The 16293-nt window shown below is 37.0% G+C and overlaps 2 protein-coding genes across 6 annotated transcripts in view; one reads left to right on the forward strand and one right to left on the reverse strand.

The window, feature by feature from the left end:
- On the reverse strand, positions 1-13975 carry LOC106143107 (maestro heat-like repeat-containing protein family member 1). The gene is made up of 13 exons (XM_013345091.2): positions 13803-13975; positions 13531-13708; positions 12866-13037; positions 11765-11954; positions 8628-11463; positions 8104-8257; positions 7504-7764; positions 6689-6903; positions 5906-6103; positions 5150-5317; positions 4004-4118; positions 3159-3396; positions 1-2811 (listed from the first exon to the last, which is right to left on the reverse strand). The coding sequence occupies exons 1-13, from the start codon at positions 13831-13833 to the stop codon at positions 2630-2632; spliced, it is 4938 nt and encodes a 1645-aa protein (XP_013200545.1). The 5' UTR covers positions 13834-13975; the 3' UTR covers positions 1-2629.
- A 1042-nt stretch (positions 13976-15017) lies between these two features.
- Positions 15018-16293, forward strand: part of LOC106143108 (GTPase-activating protein skywalker) — a 75766-nt gene continuing 74490 nt past the window's right edge. For all 5 annotated transcript variants that reach the window (XM_060952127.1, XM_013345092.2, XM_013345093.2 and 2 more), the window contains exons 1-2: positions 15018-15481; positions 15793-16055. In XM_060952127.1, the coding sequence (XP_060808110.1) occupies positions 15944-16055 (112 nt within the window). In that variant the 5' untranslated portion in view covers positions 15018-15481; positions 15793-15943. The remainder of the gene's footprint in view (positions 15482-15792; positions 16056-16293) is intronic.

Below are 16293 nucleotides of genomic sequence, written 5' to 3' on the forward strand. Positions count from 1 at the left end.
TATAACTGGAACGTTTATTGAAATGCGAACACCGCCTTCTACTATGCTGGTTAAACATTAAACTTAAAACTAAAAATAATACCTAAACAAAAACATTTACTTATCACATCATATGACTAAAATCGATTGCATTCAGCGAAGCAATTTTTATAAACTGTTTTTCATATATTTTTGATAACAAATTGTTTTTTTAATTGATCTTCATACATTATTTAATTAAGAGCTATTTATTGTTTGATAATTTTATTTTAGCTTCGTCGTGTTCCAACTACTGGGTAAAATTTATTATATTTATATTGTAACGAACTATAAAAAACATAAAATAGCTTATACACTTAATCTATATTTTGTAAGTAATTTTTTCATAGCATTTATTGCACCGTCTGTTTTTAGCGTTCTTCATAAATTTATTTCTTAATAAAGTAATTTCTTTAACAATAAAGTAGTTTTAATTAATGAATCAAAAGCTAATAAATAAAAGCTCCTATGTTTAACAACCTGAGGCTTTATTTACACCGTTACGAAAAAATACGGGATCATATCTATTATTATTATTTATTACAAATAACCTGAAGAGATTTAAATCTAGCACATCTAAAAATACCATTAATAGCACGCACTTGAAAGTAGTACAATAATTTTTAAGCCTTAAGTTGTACTTTTAACTTAACGGCTCGCATTGCACTTTGTAAATGAGCCTTTAGGCATCCGCTTTAAAACGATACTTATTTAAAAGGAATAAACTAATTAAATATACAATAATATTGATTCAAGGTCTTGAAGCTCTGGGTTTGATGGTACAAGTGGGAACACACAAAGATAAGAAAGAGATGAATAGAACTCTGTACGAGGCGCCTCTTAAATAACTATCCGACGTGCCTCTACTGGCTATCGACTTTTTACAATTAAATATTAAAGCCGATATAAACCTTTTTTAGCCGTTCCATATTATTTTAAAATTGCGATGTCCAACAGGGTTCATATTGTACCTACTTATAAGCAGTGACTGTAATTCAACTGATGTACTATATGTTATGCAATAAAGATTTTAAAATTAATTGTTGGCTTCAAGGCTTAGGGTCTGTGAAAGAGTACATGATGAGCAGAGATCGGAATAGGTAGATTGAATTGGGGTCAATGAACTGAAACGTATATATTAATATAGACATGCCTCCAGGATTGCGGGATTTGTAAATTATTAAGATTTTTCCGGAATTTTTACAAGTGGGATGAAGAATATATTAGTGGTAGCTGTTTTCCCCCGACTTCGTTCACGTAAATTGTAGTCCTATGTTACCCGCGGACAATGTAGTTTACTGTAAGTGTAAGTACTGAAATGGAATCCCGGAAAAGAGGCTTATCCATGTTATGCTTTCTATGGTAATTCATGATGCAAGTACATAAAATCAATCTACCTATTCCGATCTCTGATGATGAGATATAATGTATGTATGTAAGGCATTTTTTACAGATTTGGTAAAAGAAAAAATGTATCGGTCGTCTATGTATAGTTTGATGGATTATAGATAGCACTGTAAAAAGTTTTGATAGTCTTAATTATATTTACATCAACATTTTTCAGTCTCTTATTTAAGTGAGAGTCAAAAAATAACCAACAATAGTAAGCAATTTTGAATAAATTTCATAATAACATTAACATAACGTAACTATATTTGTTCGCCTTAAACCTCGATATTTATTTAAATTATATATATTTATTTAATTTATTAGACATTGACCATATTTTAAATGCTTAGCATGGCGGTCGACATGTCAACGCATATTTTCAGAAGTTATTCACTTCTTGTCAAAAATTGTTTCCCAAAACATAAAAGACAGGCATACAAAAGACTTAATTTCGATATTGTTAAGGTTGATATTATGAAAATTTCGGACAGTTATTATAAGTTAATAGTCGTATAAGCCACGTCATAGTTGATATTTGAAAACATTGGTTAAATAGGAATCCTACCTAGCGATATTTCAAAAAACTTGAAGGAAAATAATAATTTAATTTCAAAAGGCACCCATTTCTAATTACATTCAATAAATGTCTTAACATTCATGCCCGATATACATCGTAATTATGACCAGTTTTTAAGGCATATTCGATCAACTAATTAATTAGTCGAACTGTTAAGGTAACAGATTATTAAACTGAGGTGAACAGATCCAAATCGTAAGTACCTCATGAAGATACAAATCTTCTCTTTTTTTCCTTACATCAGAAGTTCTTCTTCTTCGTTCTTGATGTTCTATCTTTGTCGCTCCTGCATTATAATGGTAGGTATATCTGTCTCGTTGTTATTCTAGTCCCTTACTAATATTACAAATGCGAAATCCCGTCACAGCTAAACCGCTGGACAGATTCGAATGAAATTTGATATACATATAGATGAAAAGCCGCGTTTTAAAATAAGTTACTATTTTTTCAGAAATCGACCCTTAATATAATGTTGGGATTACGCAAAGAGAGACGAACACGCGGGCGTATTCACGGGCAACAGAGTTATATTTTAAGAAGTGTAGACCAGTTAAGTCTGATCTGATAGAGACAACCAGTACGAAATATGGTTACAAATAATTAAAACACCAACTTATAACATGAAAAACTTAACTTAAACCTCAGTCATTCGGCACAGACCAAGCAGATGTTAGCCAGCGCCATAGCAGAGTTCTGTCTCACTTGGGGGTTGCTGTCTTTGAGAAGCTGCAACAGGCGAGTTCTGGCTGTCCGGGTGACGTCACTGTCAAGTTCAGTGACCTCAGGGTGTTCGGATCTGATGCGGTATAATTCTGCGTAAAGTAATCCTGGAACAAGATTCAAGGGTGTTAAGTGTGTTCGCGCGAATTGACATTGGAAATTTCACATTGGTGATTCTCAATTACATAGACAATTTTTACATTGTTAATTTCTGGACAAGCTATATGTACAATAATATCCAAGCTACACCTTATCGAAAATAAGAAACTTAGGTAATTAGGACTATTGTTATTGCATTTAGTCAGAAAACGATTTAATCATCGCCTTTATTAGTAAACATATTGCGTGATCTATTTTGTAGCAAAGAAGACTGCGCCCAGTTAAGACTCGTCAGTCTCAACTTCGACACGCGGCCAATACTATATTTTACCTATTGATATTTCTATGAACCCACCTATCAACAAAGGAGGGTGCGGCTTCATATCGTCGGCGGCGCAATGTAGATAATTCACCGCCGTGTTCAGACACCTCACCACACTAGAAGGCATTTCATCGGCCAGCTGCCTTAGAAGAGCCGCCAGGAACTCGTCCAAATAAAGTCTACCTTCATCCAGGAGATGAGTTTGAACGAAATCGTTGGATTTCTTAACGTTGAACGTCTTGAACACTTGCTTAAGCGTGAACTTGCTGGCCTGTGGGAGGTGAAGATGAATTGGTTTTAAAACAAAGATCAGATTTATTTTCTTTTTATATGGAGTGGAATCATTGGAAAATAGGACAATTATTTTTATCGTGACGTAGCAGAGAATATGCGAGAGAGTCGGCGTTACAAATGCGTTAGTAAGGCCACGTCTGTCTTGGTAAATTTAAGATTTTTTAAGGCACTTTTAACTAATTTGCGGTCTATGTGGCGCAGCGGTATTGCGCTTGTCTGTGACACCGGATGTCCCGAGTTCGAATCCCGGCCAGGGCATGATGAGAAACAAACTTTCTCTGATCTGTCCTGGGTCTTGGATGTTTATCTAGTATATATAATTAAAATTGAGTTAGTATCTCTCGTTAGCAACTCTCGAACTTACTTCGAGGCTAACTCGATCTGTATAATTTGTCCCGTATATATTTCTTTATTTATCTAAATGTCTGGATGAAACCTCACCCTGATTGGACCATGGTTACACTCATGAATTTGCATGTTTCCTCAATATGTTTTCCCTCGTAAGAGCATTAGATAGCACATTGTTGTCACAGATATCAGTCACAGATATATATTTTACGGAGAATAAATGATTGTCAACTCACCCTGACCACGGCCGGGTTGTGGTCACAGAGGTGCAACAAGAAACAAGGCAGCGAGCTCACTGCTTGCTCCACCAGCGATTCCGACTTCACCATGTGAGCTATGATGCCGAATAACCTGACAAATTGACAATTATTACATGATTATTATATAATAAAAAAATATATTTTGAAAATCGGATACAAGGTATCACTTATTGACGTTACATCAATGAAATCTAATTATATCTACTACCGCTTCCAAAGCACTCGAGCAAGATGATAATTGGCCGAGCGAGTGTAGCGGGTGACGTCTTCAAATCAACTTGGAGCTTTTTTCTATATATGTATGTATGTTTATAACGCAATAACTTTAGAACTTTTGGTCGGATTTTGATAAATTTTTTTTGATGTATGTACCTATGATCTTTCAATTGAATTTTCAATTTCGTATGGCATCTGAACCAGAACCAAGCTTCAGAATAGGTTCATTTGTTCAGTTAAATCTTTTTGGTTTATGACTTCTAATGAAAGATAACTATGATCAAATACGTGTTAAATTCCTTAGCAAAAAAGATTGCGGAGGTCAGATGGGAGTCGCTTCGTATAGAAAAACATGATTCACCAAATCTTGGATCATGGTCATAAAGGTGTACACAGGCCTCCTTTCTAGAAAGGTGAGGATGTAAGCGAAACTGCTGACAGGAGAAAAAAAAGAAGATAACTTGTTCTGAAAAGATCTATCAGAAGGGAGACAAGAAATTGAAATCTCCAGAAATCTAGTGTCTAGGTAAACTTGTGACGTCGTGCCGCTTTGGTCTCCCCGGCGCCCCTCTCCGGGAGTCCTATACCTTCGGACTATGAGCATTGACCAAGTGGCTCGCTATACTGCGGCTACTTGCTGGATCACGAGATCTATAGCTAAACCCACGACCTCTTCCAACTTGTAAAGATTGTCTTTATTCTAATTTTTTTTTATTATTAATACATATAATACAACAGAGTTCACCTCTGGCTGGAGGTTAGTTCCTGTGCTACAGATAGCTAGGTCCCATCCTTGGGATTACATAGCATTGATTTTAGGCTGTCTATGTGTTGTATAAAGTGGAATTTCTTTTACCTGCTCTCTCATTTACCAGCGATGTTTTAACTTAAACGCCACAAGCTTACCTGATAGAATTCTCCCTCAACTGTGCGCACTCAGTGTTCATGAAAGGTCGTATTTTCTGAGAGATCGCCAGCAGCTCTCTCTCAAATTCTCTGTCTATCTTCTCGGTCTCGATCAACAACCGGCTGAGACCTTGCATCGCGGCTAAGGGGACGCATTCTATTGGCGTTCTGGAGGGATATAAAACATATACTTATTAATAACATTAATTTTCTTTATTCAATTTTCTTAAAATATTAAGTGAAGTATAAATTAATTAAGAAAATTTTTATACATCCAATCATCATAAAAAAAAATTATTTCTCGAAACCCATAGATGGAATCATTAACATACGCTACGACTTGACCGATTCTCATGAAATATTTTGAACATATTGAGAAGGTCTGTGTTTAGTATAATTCAAAATGAGTATTGGGTAAAACTCTTTACTTCGTTTACCAGGTTGCAACTGGCCACATACAAAAAAATAAAAAGAAAATTTTTGAGTCCACTTGGAATTCCATTAAGAAAAAAGTTAAGTCCGATTTGATGTTTAGCATAAGTATTATTATTTTATTAAAGTGCATGTTTTTAAGATCAAATCAAAGTGCAGTTCCAGATCATTAAGAGTTCATATAATTATTTTTCAACGAGTGCTTAAACAGTCTGAGAATCCTTAAATATGAATCCCCTTAGTTAAAAAGGTTGCCCAACCTTAACATTTTTTTTTAACTAGAATTTACTAAAAAAATTTTATTAGTACATAAAAATGACTCACAACGAGTGTTGCTCATCTAACGCCTGGTTTAATGCGGCGAGTGCGGCAGGCAGCGCGTGTTGTTGCGCAACATGTTGCAGGCGCGACACGTTCGCGGCGCCGCGGAGACTGCAACACCGGACTAGCGGATGCGAGTCTTTCCAGCCCGTGTTGAGAGTGGCTAGCACTGTCTCGACTAACACGGCATTGTCGTTACATCTGTAATTAATTTTGTTTTTGTTTTACAAACTCTTTATTGCACAACAAAAAAAAATTAAATTTAATACAGAAATGGAATTTAAAAAAAAAGTACAATGGCTGACTTAACCCAGTTACGATTTTAATATTGAAAAATGAAAATACAGTTTATTTTCCACAAACACCAATACAATGTGATATTATACAATAGTGCCGTGTAGAAAGAATAAGATCTCTTTCCCATGAATGTCGTAAACGGATTCATGATGGAATTGAGGTACAAATAGTTACAAATTGCTTTCCCATCGCATACAAGAGGAGTATCAAGTTTATAAGCCTATAGTCTCTTTTTTTGACAAATTACACAGATTGAGTTAGCCTCGAAGTAAGTTCGAGACTTGTGTAACGAGATACTAACTGAACGATACTATATCTCATAATAAATACTTATTACATAAACATCCAAAACCCAGGCCAATCAGAAAAAGTTCTTTTCTCATCATGCCCTGGCCGGGATTCGAACCCAGGGCCTCCGGTGTCACAGACAGCGAACTAACACCACTGCGCCACAGAGGCCGTCGCCTTAAGGCACTAAAACAAACTTACCTATAGTTCAAGAAGTCCGCCAACAAAGCCAGGGCCGCCCATCTTTGCGGCGGGAGCGGTGACCTTGAATATTGCGCCACCCTGGACACCAATTTCGCGAGTTGCGCCGGACACCACCGACAGAGGGCGCCGCTCAGTATTGGCGCCAGTTCCAGGAGGGTGCTTGAGGAGTCGCCATGTTCCACGCTCAGGCATAGGGAGCAGGCTTCTTTTACCTGCCAACAATATATGGTTTGAAAAAGGAATGCAATATGTGGAATGTTGCCAATAATTTATCGACGCACGATAATTATTATCGACGATCATTGCAGACTATTTAGTGGTTTTTCACGATTACTCCATACTTATTTCTTCCACTCCATACTTTCATCTTCACCTTCATTCATAAAACATTAATTCATTTATGAAACTTCTCATCTCATGCTCGTGGGTATAAAATTAAAAAAAAAGAAATATACTTTTGACCAAACACCAGAATCTTCCGGATTAGATCAAGGTATAATTCCCGTTCACACTCGCTTTGTATATAAAATATAGCTTAATCTCTGTAACTACTCTCTTAATAACTTAATCTCTCTACCACTTTTGCTTCATCCACAATCATCAATCTTGTCATGCAAGCTTATCAATCAAGTGTACCATTCAACATTTAGATTAAAGAATGTTCCGTCTAGGCCACCCTATAAACACTCGCCTTGTATACTCATATATTCTATGTAAAACGAATATAATTTAATCTGTGACAGATGTCAAAAACAAACATTATATCGTTCCATCCTGCTCACACACAGAAAAAATAAATGATAAAATCTTACCTTTTGACAGTCGGCCTGATCGAGAAACGCGTTGAAAGTGTGCACTGTGATCTTAGCGGGAGACAGCTTTATAGCGTCCCTGTTGGGAATGAATCCGAACCTCTCCTGGGGCCTGTTGGTGGGTATCACATACGCCGGCGGCTCAGCGTCCATATAACATGCCAATGTTGTGTACAACACTGAGAACAGTTCGGGAAACTTGTTGAGACAGATGGGTCTCATCGCTGGTTCTTGCAGCATCTCGCCTAAGGCACTTATGAGCTGTAAAAGAGAATGATCTGATGGTATAGTCTTCTCTTCTTCCTTCTAGATATTGCACGCAACGACATACCTACATTTGTATAGTCTAAGCCTAGATTCTAAGTTCTCATGTAAGTGAATATTTTTCTTATGAGAATAAAGATTTCTTTAACCCGAGATATAGTCCCGGTTGCATCCTCACCACTATGGAGAGGAGCCCGGGGTAAGCCCTTGACCATTAGAAAAATTGTGATGCGCTGATGAATGTAGAAACTATCAATAGGATTGGGTGCTATTGAATTCCAAAATAAAATGGTCCATGCAGCATATGAAATTAACAAATTTAACGAGTATAGTTACCGTCAATGGTTGAAGCGCAGCTATGTGGTTGTCAGTGATGTGATAAGGGTCCTCATACAATTCTATGGACCCCATTAGTCGTAGGAAGTTCTCCACTATCGCAGCGGACAACGCCACGTCTTTCGCTAATGAACGCCAGCAAGACACTACGCATCTGGTGAAGAAATAAATAATTTAAGTGAAACTTATACTTTTGTGCGGTTAGTGCCTGTGACATAGTAGGTTCCGGTTCGAATCTCGGCCAGGGCATGGTGAGAAATGATGAGAAATCTATAAAAAATAATGTTATATAATATAGTAGTTTCGTTGAGTTAGTATCTCGCAACACAAGTCTCAAGCTTAGAGACTTACTCAATACATATGTTTAATTTGACCTGAATATATTTATTTATCAAACTGTTTTGACAGACATACAGCCCATAAATACACTATTAAAGAGGAATTTATATATTTTATTTACATAAAGAATATATAAAACAAACGATAAAATAAAATACAAAAACAGTAAGAAATATTAAACTCACTCTTTCAAAGGGATCCGTTGAGCCAACAGCACCGCCGTCACAGCATTGGAGTGATGCCTGGTCAACGACGTCAACGGCTTCATCAGCCTCATCCTAGCCTCCACATCAACCGCGTCCATCGTGCTCAACATCACCTCAACTATCCGCTCTATACTCTGGTACAAATCCTGGCCCTTCTTCGTGATAAACGCATCCAAAACTGAACTAATTCCAACACTCCTCAACTCGTGATCGTCATAGCCTTCTAACAAACTCTCGATAAACTGCATTGTGTGCTGGTGAGGTATCTTAACAGTAATCGTATCACATAGAGCCATACAATAGTCACTAATCATGTTCACGTCATTAGTTAATATATTATTCTGCAGATTTGCCAAGTTGCCCATACATTCGTCGTCCGGTTCCACTGTGTGACCTTCGTAAAGATCTTGTATTTGAATTATCAATTTTATGCAATCAACCGTCGTTAATCTCACTGGGAAATTCGTGTCTGCCACACCAGGAACCACTAACCCTAGTAGGTAACCCATCTGACCAAATTTGCTTGGAGTCTCGTAATTCAATTTCACGTTTTTAATGTAAGTATCGAATACTACTTGGAGAATCAGCACGGACGCCGTTCGAATTTCATCGTTTTCGTTTCTCAGCCATTCGGTTAAAAGGCCGATTAAATCATCGATTGTGCTCAAACATGTCGATTGGATTATCAACTCCCGTATCAACTGGTGAAGTAAAGTCAAACTGTCGTTCAAAGTCTTAGCTAGCAAGTCATTCTTATCACCGTTGCCTTCGATTTCATATTTCCTCTTGAAGGATGACAATTCTCCAAAAATACTATTGAACAGTACGCGCAATATTGTGTTTCTCTCCTCTGGCAGTATTCCTTTCTGCAGCTTCGTCAATGCTTTTGAAGCCTTCACAATCATAGGGAACAATTCAACGTTGCGCTTATCCAAATTGGAGTTGTAGATTTGTTCCAAAACAGCGTTCAAAAGTTGCCAACGATTCCTCAAGGCAACATTATGATGCGCCGCCGGTTGTAAAGCCTTGCTAATTTGGTACAGAGTAGTAACACTAGCTTTGCACAAGTCGAATTGTGGTGCGGTCTTCAAGATCTCATACAAAATCGTGGTAACGTTATCGCCTAATCTTGCTAAAACATGCACGTCTAGACACTCCGTTGCCACTCTGCCGTAGCACGTTATCAACGTATACTTCACGATATTCAATTCTAATTCATTTTTAGCATTTCTCGATGATAAGAAATTAAGAATTTTGTTGCCTCTTCTACCTTCGTTTTCTTTGTAAATAGCATCTAATTCGTTCAAAATGAATTCTCCGTGTTGTCTAGCTGCGATTCCTACAGCGTTGCTCACATACTCGCAGCCCTCCATAGGTATTGACTTCAGAGCTAATAGGATAATCTTTAGGACGTTCTCGACTACCGCTGCATTGGCTATGTGGCATGACAACACCGCTAAGTACTGCAGTGACACTCCTTTCACCATTGGCGGTTGCTTTTTGGCCACAACCTGCTGTGTTATCAGCATCGCTATGGTTTCCACCCATTTGCTATTGTTCACTTGCTCTACTGCCGAAACCAGCAAGTCCAACAACATGTTATGCCACTGTTCTCTCGGTTCCGCTTTATCGACAAACTTCAACAACCTCTGAATTTCCACTGTCCATGAATTCTTGAGATTCCTATGTATATCACCTGAATATTCTTCCAGAAACATTAATAGATTCTTATTTTTCTCCGTCGCGTCTGGTTCTACTACATGCGTTATGCATCTTATGAAAACTAGATCTGGATTGCATTTGAATTCGTCTATATTTTTTGTCGTATCTTCAGTGGCATCAGAATTGTTTTGTAACAACGATGTAAGGCAGTGGCTCACGGTAGACATCGAAGCAGTGAAATCATCCACAGTTAGAGCCGTCAGTAATAAGTTCCTCAGTTGCGTACGCACGCTAGTTACAGTATTGCACATTAATATTAAAGAACTCTTGCAAGTGTCATGTAAATCAGTTAAATCATGTTTGGTCACATTTGAATTAGCTTCATAACTGCAATGTTTTACAATAAACTCGATCATAGCGAAATCTTCCGTCGACACTATGCAATTTCTGTAAACTAAACCGACAATAGCTTTTACTAACAATTTCTTCATTTTTAATCCCTGTTCCATATTTGTCATAACTTTTAGTAAAGCTATGAATTTCTTCGCATAATTTTCGACGAAAACTTGTGACGAAGTGGTCAGATGGGTTAGAATTATCACCGCTTTCATTCTGTCCTTTTCTTGGTTGTTTTTGCATTGGTGAAGTAAACTTTCTATAGTCTGTTCTGGAAACTGTCCGGCCATATGATCGAAGCATCGTAACACTTCGAAATGATTTTTAACTGTGTGGGGCTGATCATAATCCGGCTCAAGAAGGACCAAGTTGAAAAGAACATGATTTATAGAGTTTATTACGTTTTCGTTCAATGTCAGTTTGGGGTTTAGGGGCGATGGCGAGAGTAAATACGATATACATTGACTGATGCAGTAGAAATTAATTATTGGTTTTCTGTACAATGAGAGTAATGACAGTACAAATTTATTGACTGTTTCATTGAATTGTCGTTCTGGTATGAGCCTGGTGATGGGGCCTAGGGCTTCGAGGACTGATTCGGAGACTTTGTGTTCGTGTGAAGGCAGCCATTGGTTGTACAGCACGTCAAAGATGATTGAAAACTCCGTGACAAAATTGTCCTTTATGGCTGTTATGTTGTCGTTCTCGACGTTGTCGCCTATTTGCTCCGACACGGCAATGGCGAAGTGGCCGAACGCTGATGACAAGAATATTTAATATTATTTCTTACAAGACTATTTCTATTAGCTTAACACTTTGATAACAAATTGATTTAATTTTTTATTAAACGGAATGTATTGCAACTTTAGCATCCATTCAGAGTTAGAGCGTCAGTGGTTGAACTGAGAAAATGCCCGCTACAAATGTGCAGAAACTAAACGCGCGGGAAGTCACCAATACAAATTCAAAGTGGCCTTTCAGTCTTTGCGAGACTGTTGGCTCTGTTTACCCCGTAAAGTATCTAGACGTGATTATATGTTTATAGTAAATAAACTCACCATAAGCAAACGCCTGCTTGACGCCATCTTGCTTGACCAGAGACAACAGGGGCAGCATTTTGCCCAGGATCTCCTTGACGTGCGGCACCAGGCCGTGCGTGTTGACTGCCGCCAGCGTGCCCAGGGTGTGGGCTACCGTGTAGTGCGGTACAGACGCGGGGGAAAGCTGGTTTATGAGCGAGCGTAGTACCTGGTGGACGGGTATTATAAAACAATTCTTTTTATTGTTAAGAAATGAAATTGGTTCATACAAATAGCTAATAGTTACTGTTGTGCCTATGAAAAAATAGGATATTAGTATTTATATTATATTTATCTGTTATTTGGTAAACCAACATACACACATAGGTACATACATAAAACCACGCCTTTTTCCCGGAGGGGTAGGCAGAGACTACATCTTTCCATTTGCCATGATCTCTGCATACTTGCTTCGCTTCATCCACATTTCAACTCTCTTCATGCAAGCTCGGCGGTTTCTGGTACTTTTGCCCCGACCCTTTGCCAGGACGTCATTAATTGATCAAGATACGTTTGTCTAGGCCTTTCTACTCCGACTTATACCTCCACTCTCTCAAACTAACATTGTTATAATTTTCATATCTTTATTGCAAAATAAATTTAAAAATGATTTCTAGTATAGCTTTCTTGGCTGCTCATTCAAAAGTTATAAAGTAATTGAAATAAAATGCAAACTTCGCTGCTTTTGTTATCATCAGAATAAAATCTGGTCCATTAGTTTTTGTGTAACATAATACATTACTGTATCATATACAAGTAGGTATTGCACCTAATATTACAACTGATAACATGAATTCCCTGATAAAACTTTCATTTCATAAAATCTTTTGTTTTAGAAAAAAATTGGTATTATTAATGATAATTTAAAATTTCACTTGTTATTGTGTAGCCTCAAACAAAAATTTATTTATATTAATTGGTAAACATCTTGGTAGACCAAGATAAAAAGTGGTAGAAGAGAGAATTCTGACTTGACATAAAATATCTGTTACATGTCAATGGTCTTAAAACTAAATATAGTAGAAAAAGAAATGTCGGCAAAACGAGAGAGAGAGAGAGAAAGACAGGTAAATATCACACCAGATCCAGATGTTCATGGCTGACTGCCACCAACACGGCCGAGGCTCCCATCTGCACGACCGGCTCGTAGGAAGGGTTCTCTATCATGGCACGTAACATTGATGTGACCAATTCCGAAGCTGTTCGCTCCTCCAGTCTCTTTACTTGGTTCACGCATGTTTGTTCTAGAACCCTGGAATATGAAGATGGATTAGGTACACAAGTAATAAATATTTATTTATTTATTTACACCAATAATACAACGTAATATGTAAGGATACATACAGATTAGGCTGGTAAAATCTTTGGAACTTCTGTTATTTGGTACTTATTCAACAAAATGTATTTGTTTCTTTGTGACGCACAGACAAACACACGATCACTGTACCACAACTGCCAATAAGAACAATACATAACAACTAATGGTGTTTGGGTTGGAAATATCTAGTTTTTAAGTATTAAATTAATATCAATAGTTGGATTTTGTATTTGGTTGCCATCTTGTCATATATATGTAATTGGAAATGTCCAAAGAGATACCTTAACAAATGTACCCTTATCAAATGGAGGACTTTTGGTCAAACATTGATGTAAGTAGATAATGTATGCAGGGATTGTAGCAAATGAAACATTTTGTGTCAATCCAGGAAAAAGGCCTGATCATATGTATAAAAGAAAAAACTTACTTGACTATATTTCCCAACTGAGTTGTATTTGGTTTGACTGTATTTTTGTAAAATTCACAAAATATCTCTATGAATTCATTTGGATAACAGTTTGCTATTTTAGTCAACGATTTAATCACCACATTATTAACGGAGTTGTCGGTATCCCCTATTGCATTTATTAACACTGACACTGTTTCTGTAAAAAGAAACATTCAAAATTATAAAGATGCAGAAACCCTAAAAAAATTTAGTTTGAAAGGGTAAGAAAATAATTCTATTAAGAAACATACCTTTTAGACAATCTGTCTTTGTTGTAGCCATATTATGGCCGTCATATGATAATAAAACAGCAATATTCAATAAAATTGCGTGATTTGATGCACAAAATAAGTGAGATACACCTCCCAAAAGAGGAAAATACAAAAAGAAAACAAGAGACAAGAGTGAATAGTGATACAGCAAAGTAGATCGAACGTGAATGAAAATAATCAATGTCAAACTGTCAAACTACTTTGACGTAGACATGACGTTAGAATCCAATGACATTGATTCTTGTTAATTTTTCCACAATGTAAGGCAATGACTTACAATAGTCATAGAAGTCATTATAAAAATACAATTCTATTTCTTTTATGGAATCATTTCCAAATATATAAAAACTAGAAAGAACTTATTTAAATGAAAATACCTCTGCATGTTTTATGTATATCATGACGTACGGTTCCATACATACGAAATGTTTGTTGTTGGTTTGTTGACTGTTTTCTAAACAATTAAACAATCTAGGTACCTAGGTATCTTTACTCTAAGTCTTGTATAATTAGTTACATTTCAAATTTACTTTTTTGTGGTTTGGTTTTTACTAAAGCATAAATCTCGACAAATGAATGAGAATTTCGATTGTTATGAGTCTATGGACACTGCAAGGCCCGGGCTAGGTTGTGCTGTGTAAAAATTATACTTATACTACCTACATAATATTCTACACTTAATTACCTACGTCTTGGTCAAATTCAATAATAGATTATTATTCTTATAAAAAATTAGAACCGCCGGCAATATCGCACGCTGCGTACCCGTACTTTCTGCCTATGCGTTCTTATAGATAAAATCGCATAAAATAATTTCATATAATAATCATTTTGAAATCAGTAGTCGTTTTACAAAAATTAAAAAGTACCTGCATAATATCACTTATACGTCAATTTACATTCTATTAGGTTCTCAGTTACAAATTAAGCGAAATATTTGTCTGTTACTTACGTTGTCATGTCTTAACCGCTGGACCAAATTCTATGAATATTTGAGGAAGGTTAAAGACCCGAAGAATAACCCGGATAGTAAATCATATCATTAAGAAATAATTGGTTTTTGGTTTTCCGAATCCCAAATGTATAAATATCATAAAATTATCTCAACTCCCAATCTTTGAATTCGATTTGTATTTAGTAAGTACCTAGTCCCTCCCTCTGATTTTGCATTTAGTCTATGCTCTTCCTGTTGGGCGAATACAGAGGCGAGTTCACGTTCTCTCAAATCGCGGATTTTATTTCGTGCGATTTGTTCGACGGACAGAATTATAATCATTAGTAAAACGAAAAACAAACCCTTAATAATAATTACCATAACAATCGAATTGTCTTACGAATATTTCGTATAACTTTCACCGGATACATCGATAATTTGATTAACGAAGAACATCGTAAATTATCCCATAATTTCAAGTGAATTTATATTACAATGAATTCGTGCGTGTGGTCAGTTATCAATAAACGTGTGTGATGGACTGTGTGGTTCGTTTAAGCAACAAAGCAAAATTGTTGGCTCCCGTTCGAGACTATTATCCCATACGTGATTACGTTGGGCCGGGACCGGGAACTGGCCACTTGGGTTAGTCGCCGCGGGGAGCCCAAAGGGGCAAATACGGAGTCGCAGATCCTGCACCGCATCATTTACCGTCAGGATTGCGGTGAGTGAACATGCAGCCGCAGAGGGCTAGCTTTTCATACAATAATTTTGACTAGAAATTATCACGCCCGCGATCACTCTGCATGCCTCGGATTTGGCATCTGACATTGAAGCGCGCCCGATCAGCTGCCCAAAGTCTTAAAATAGCTATAAAATGTCAAGTCTGCCCTGGCAGCGTAACAATCAGCTGATACATACTCTTTTAATTATATCCAATTAGGCAACAAAGATTGCCATTCGGCTGAGTAAAGGTCACTTTATCTGTGATTCAATTACAGAACTTTATCTGAGTTAGTGGTTTAATTGTTTCAGATTTAAAAATGGTGCAGCAGGATTTGACTTAGGCATTGAGACTGTTTATACCGTGTAATGGTTTGGGCTCAAAGTGTGAGCTCCGGTTAACTACGGACCAGGAGCATAAGTGAAGTGTTGTGTAGTGTCTAGTCAGTGTGTGTGTGCCGGGATGCCCTCAGCTATGTTGTCGGCAGTGCTTGAAGAGGAGCCCGACCTGTATGAGGCATTCCCTCCACATGTTGACCCATCCGGAATCACTATTCTGACTGACAGTCCCCCAGGTGAGTTTAAAGCATACTTTAATTCATGTTTAGTGAGAGTAAATCTTTATAGAATTTAGTCACTTTATTGCATTCAAAATATTAAACTGATTGATAGAGTTCTTATGACATTATTAGGGAATGATGTTTTGTTTCTAAATATTTCTGTAGTCTGCTAACAAGTACTTAATTCACTTACACTTAATGGGCAGCGGTCTGCATACTCTATAGATCTTACCTCTTATAAGCTTGTTAAGTT

The sequence above is a fragment of the Amyelois transitella genome, chromosome 2 (assembly GCF_032362555.1).
Source record: "Amyelois transitella isolate CPQ chromosome 2, ilAmyTran1.1, whole genome shotgun sequence".
Classification (NCBI taxonomy): Eukaryota; Metazoa; Arthropoda; class Insecta; order Lepidoptera; family Pyralidae; genus Amyelois; species Amyelois transitella.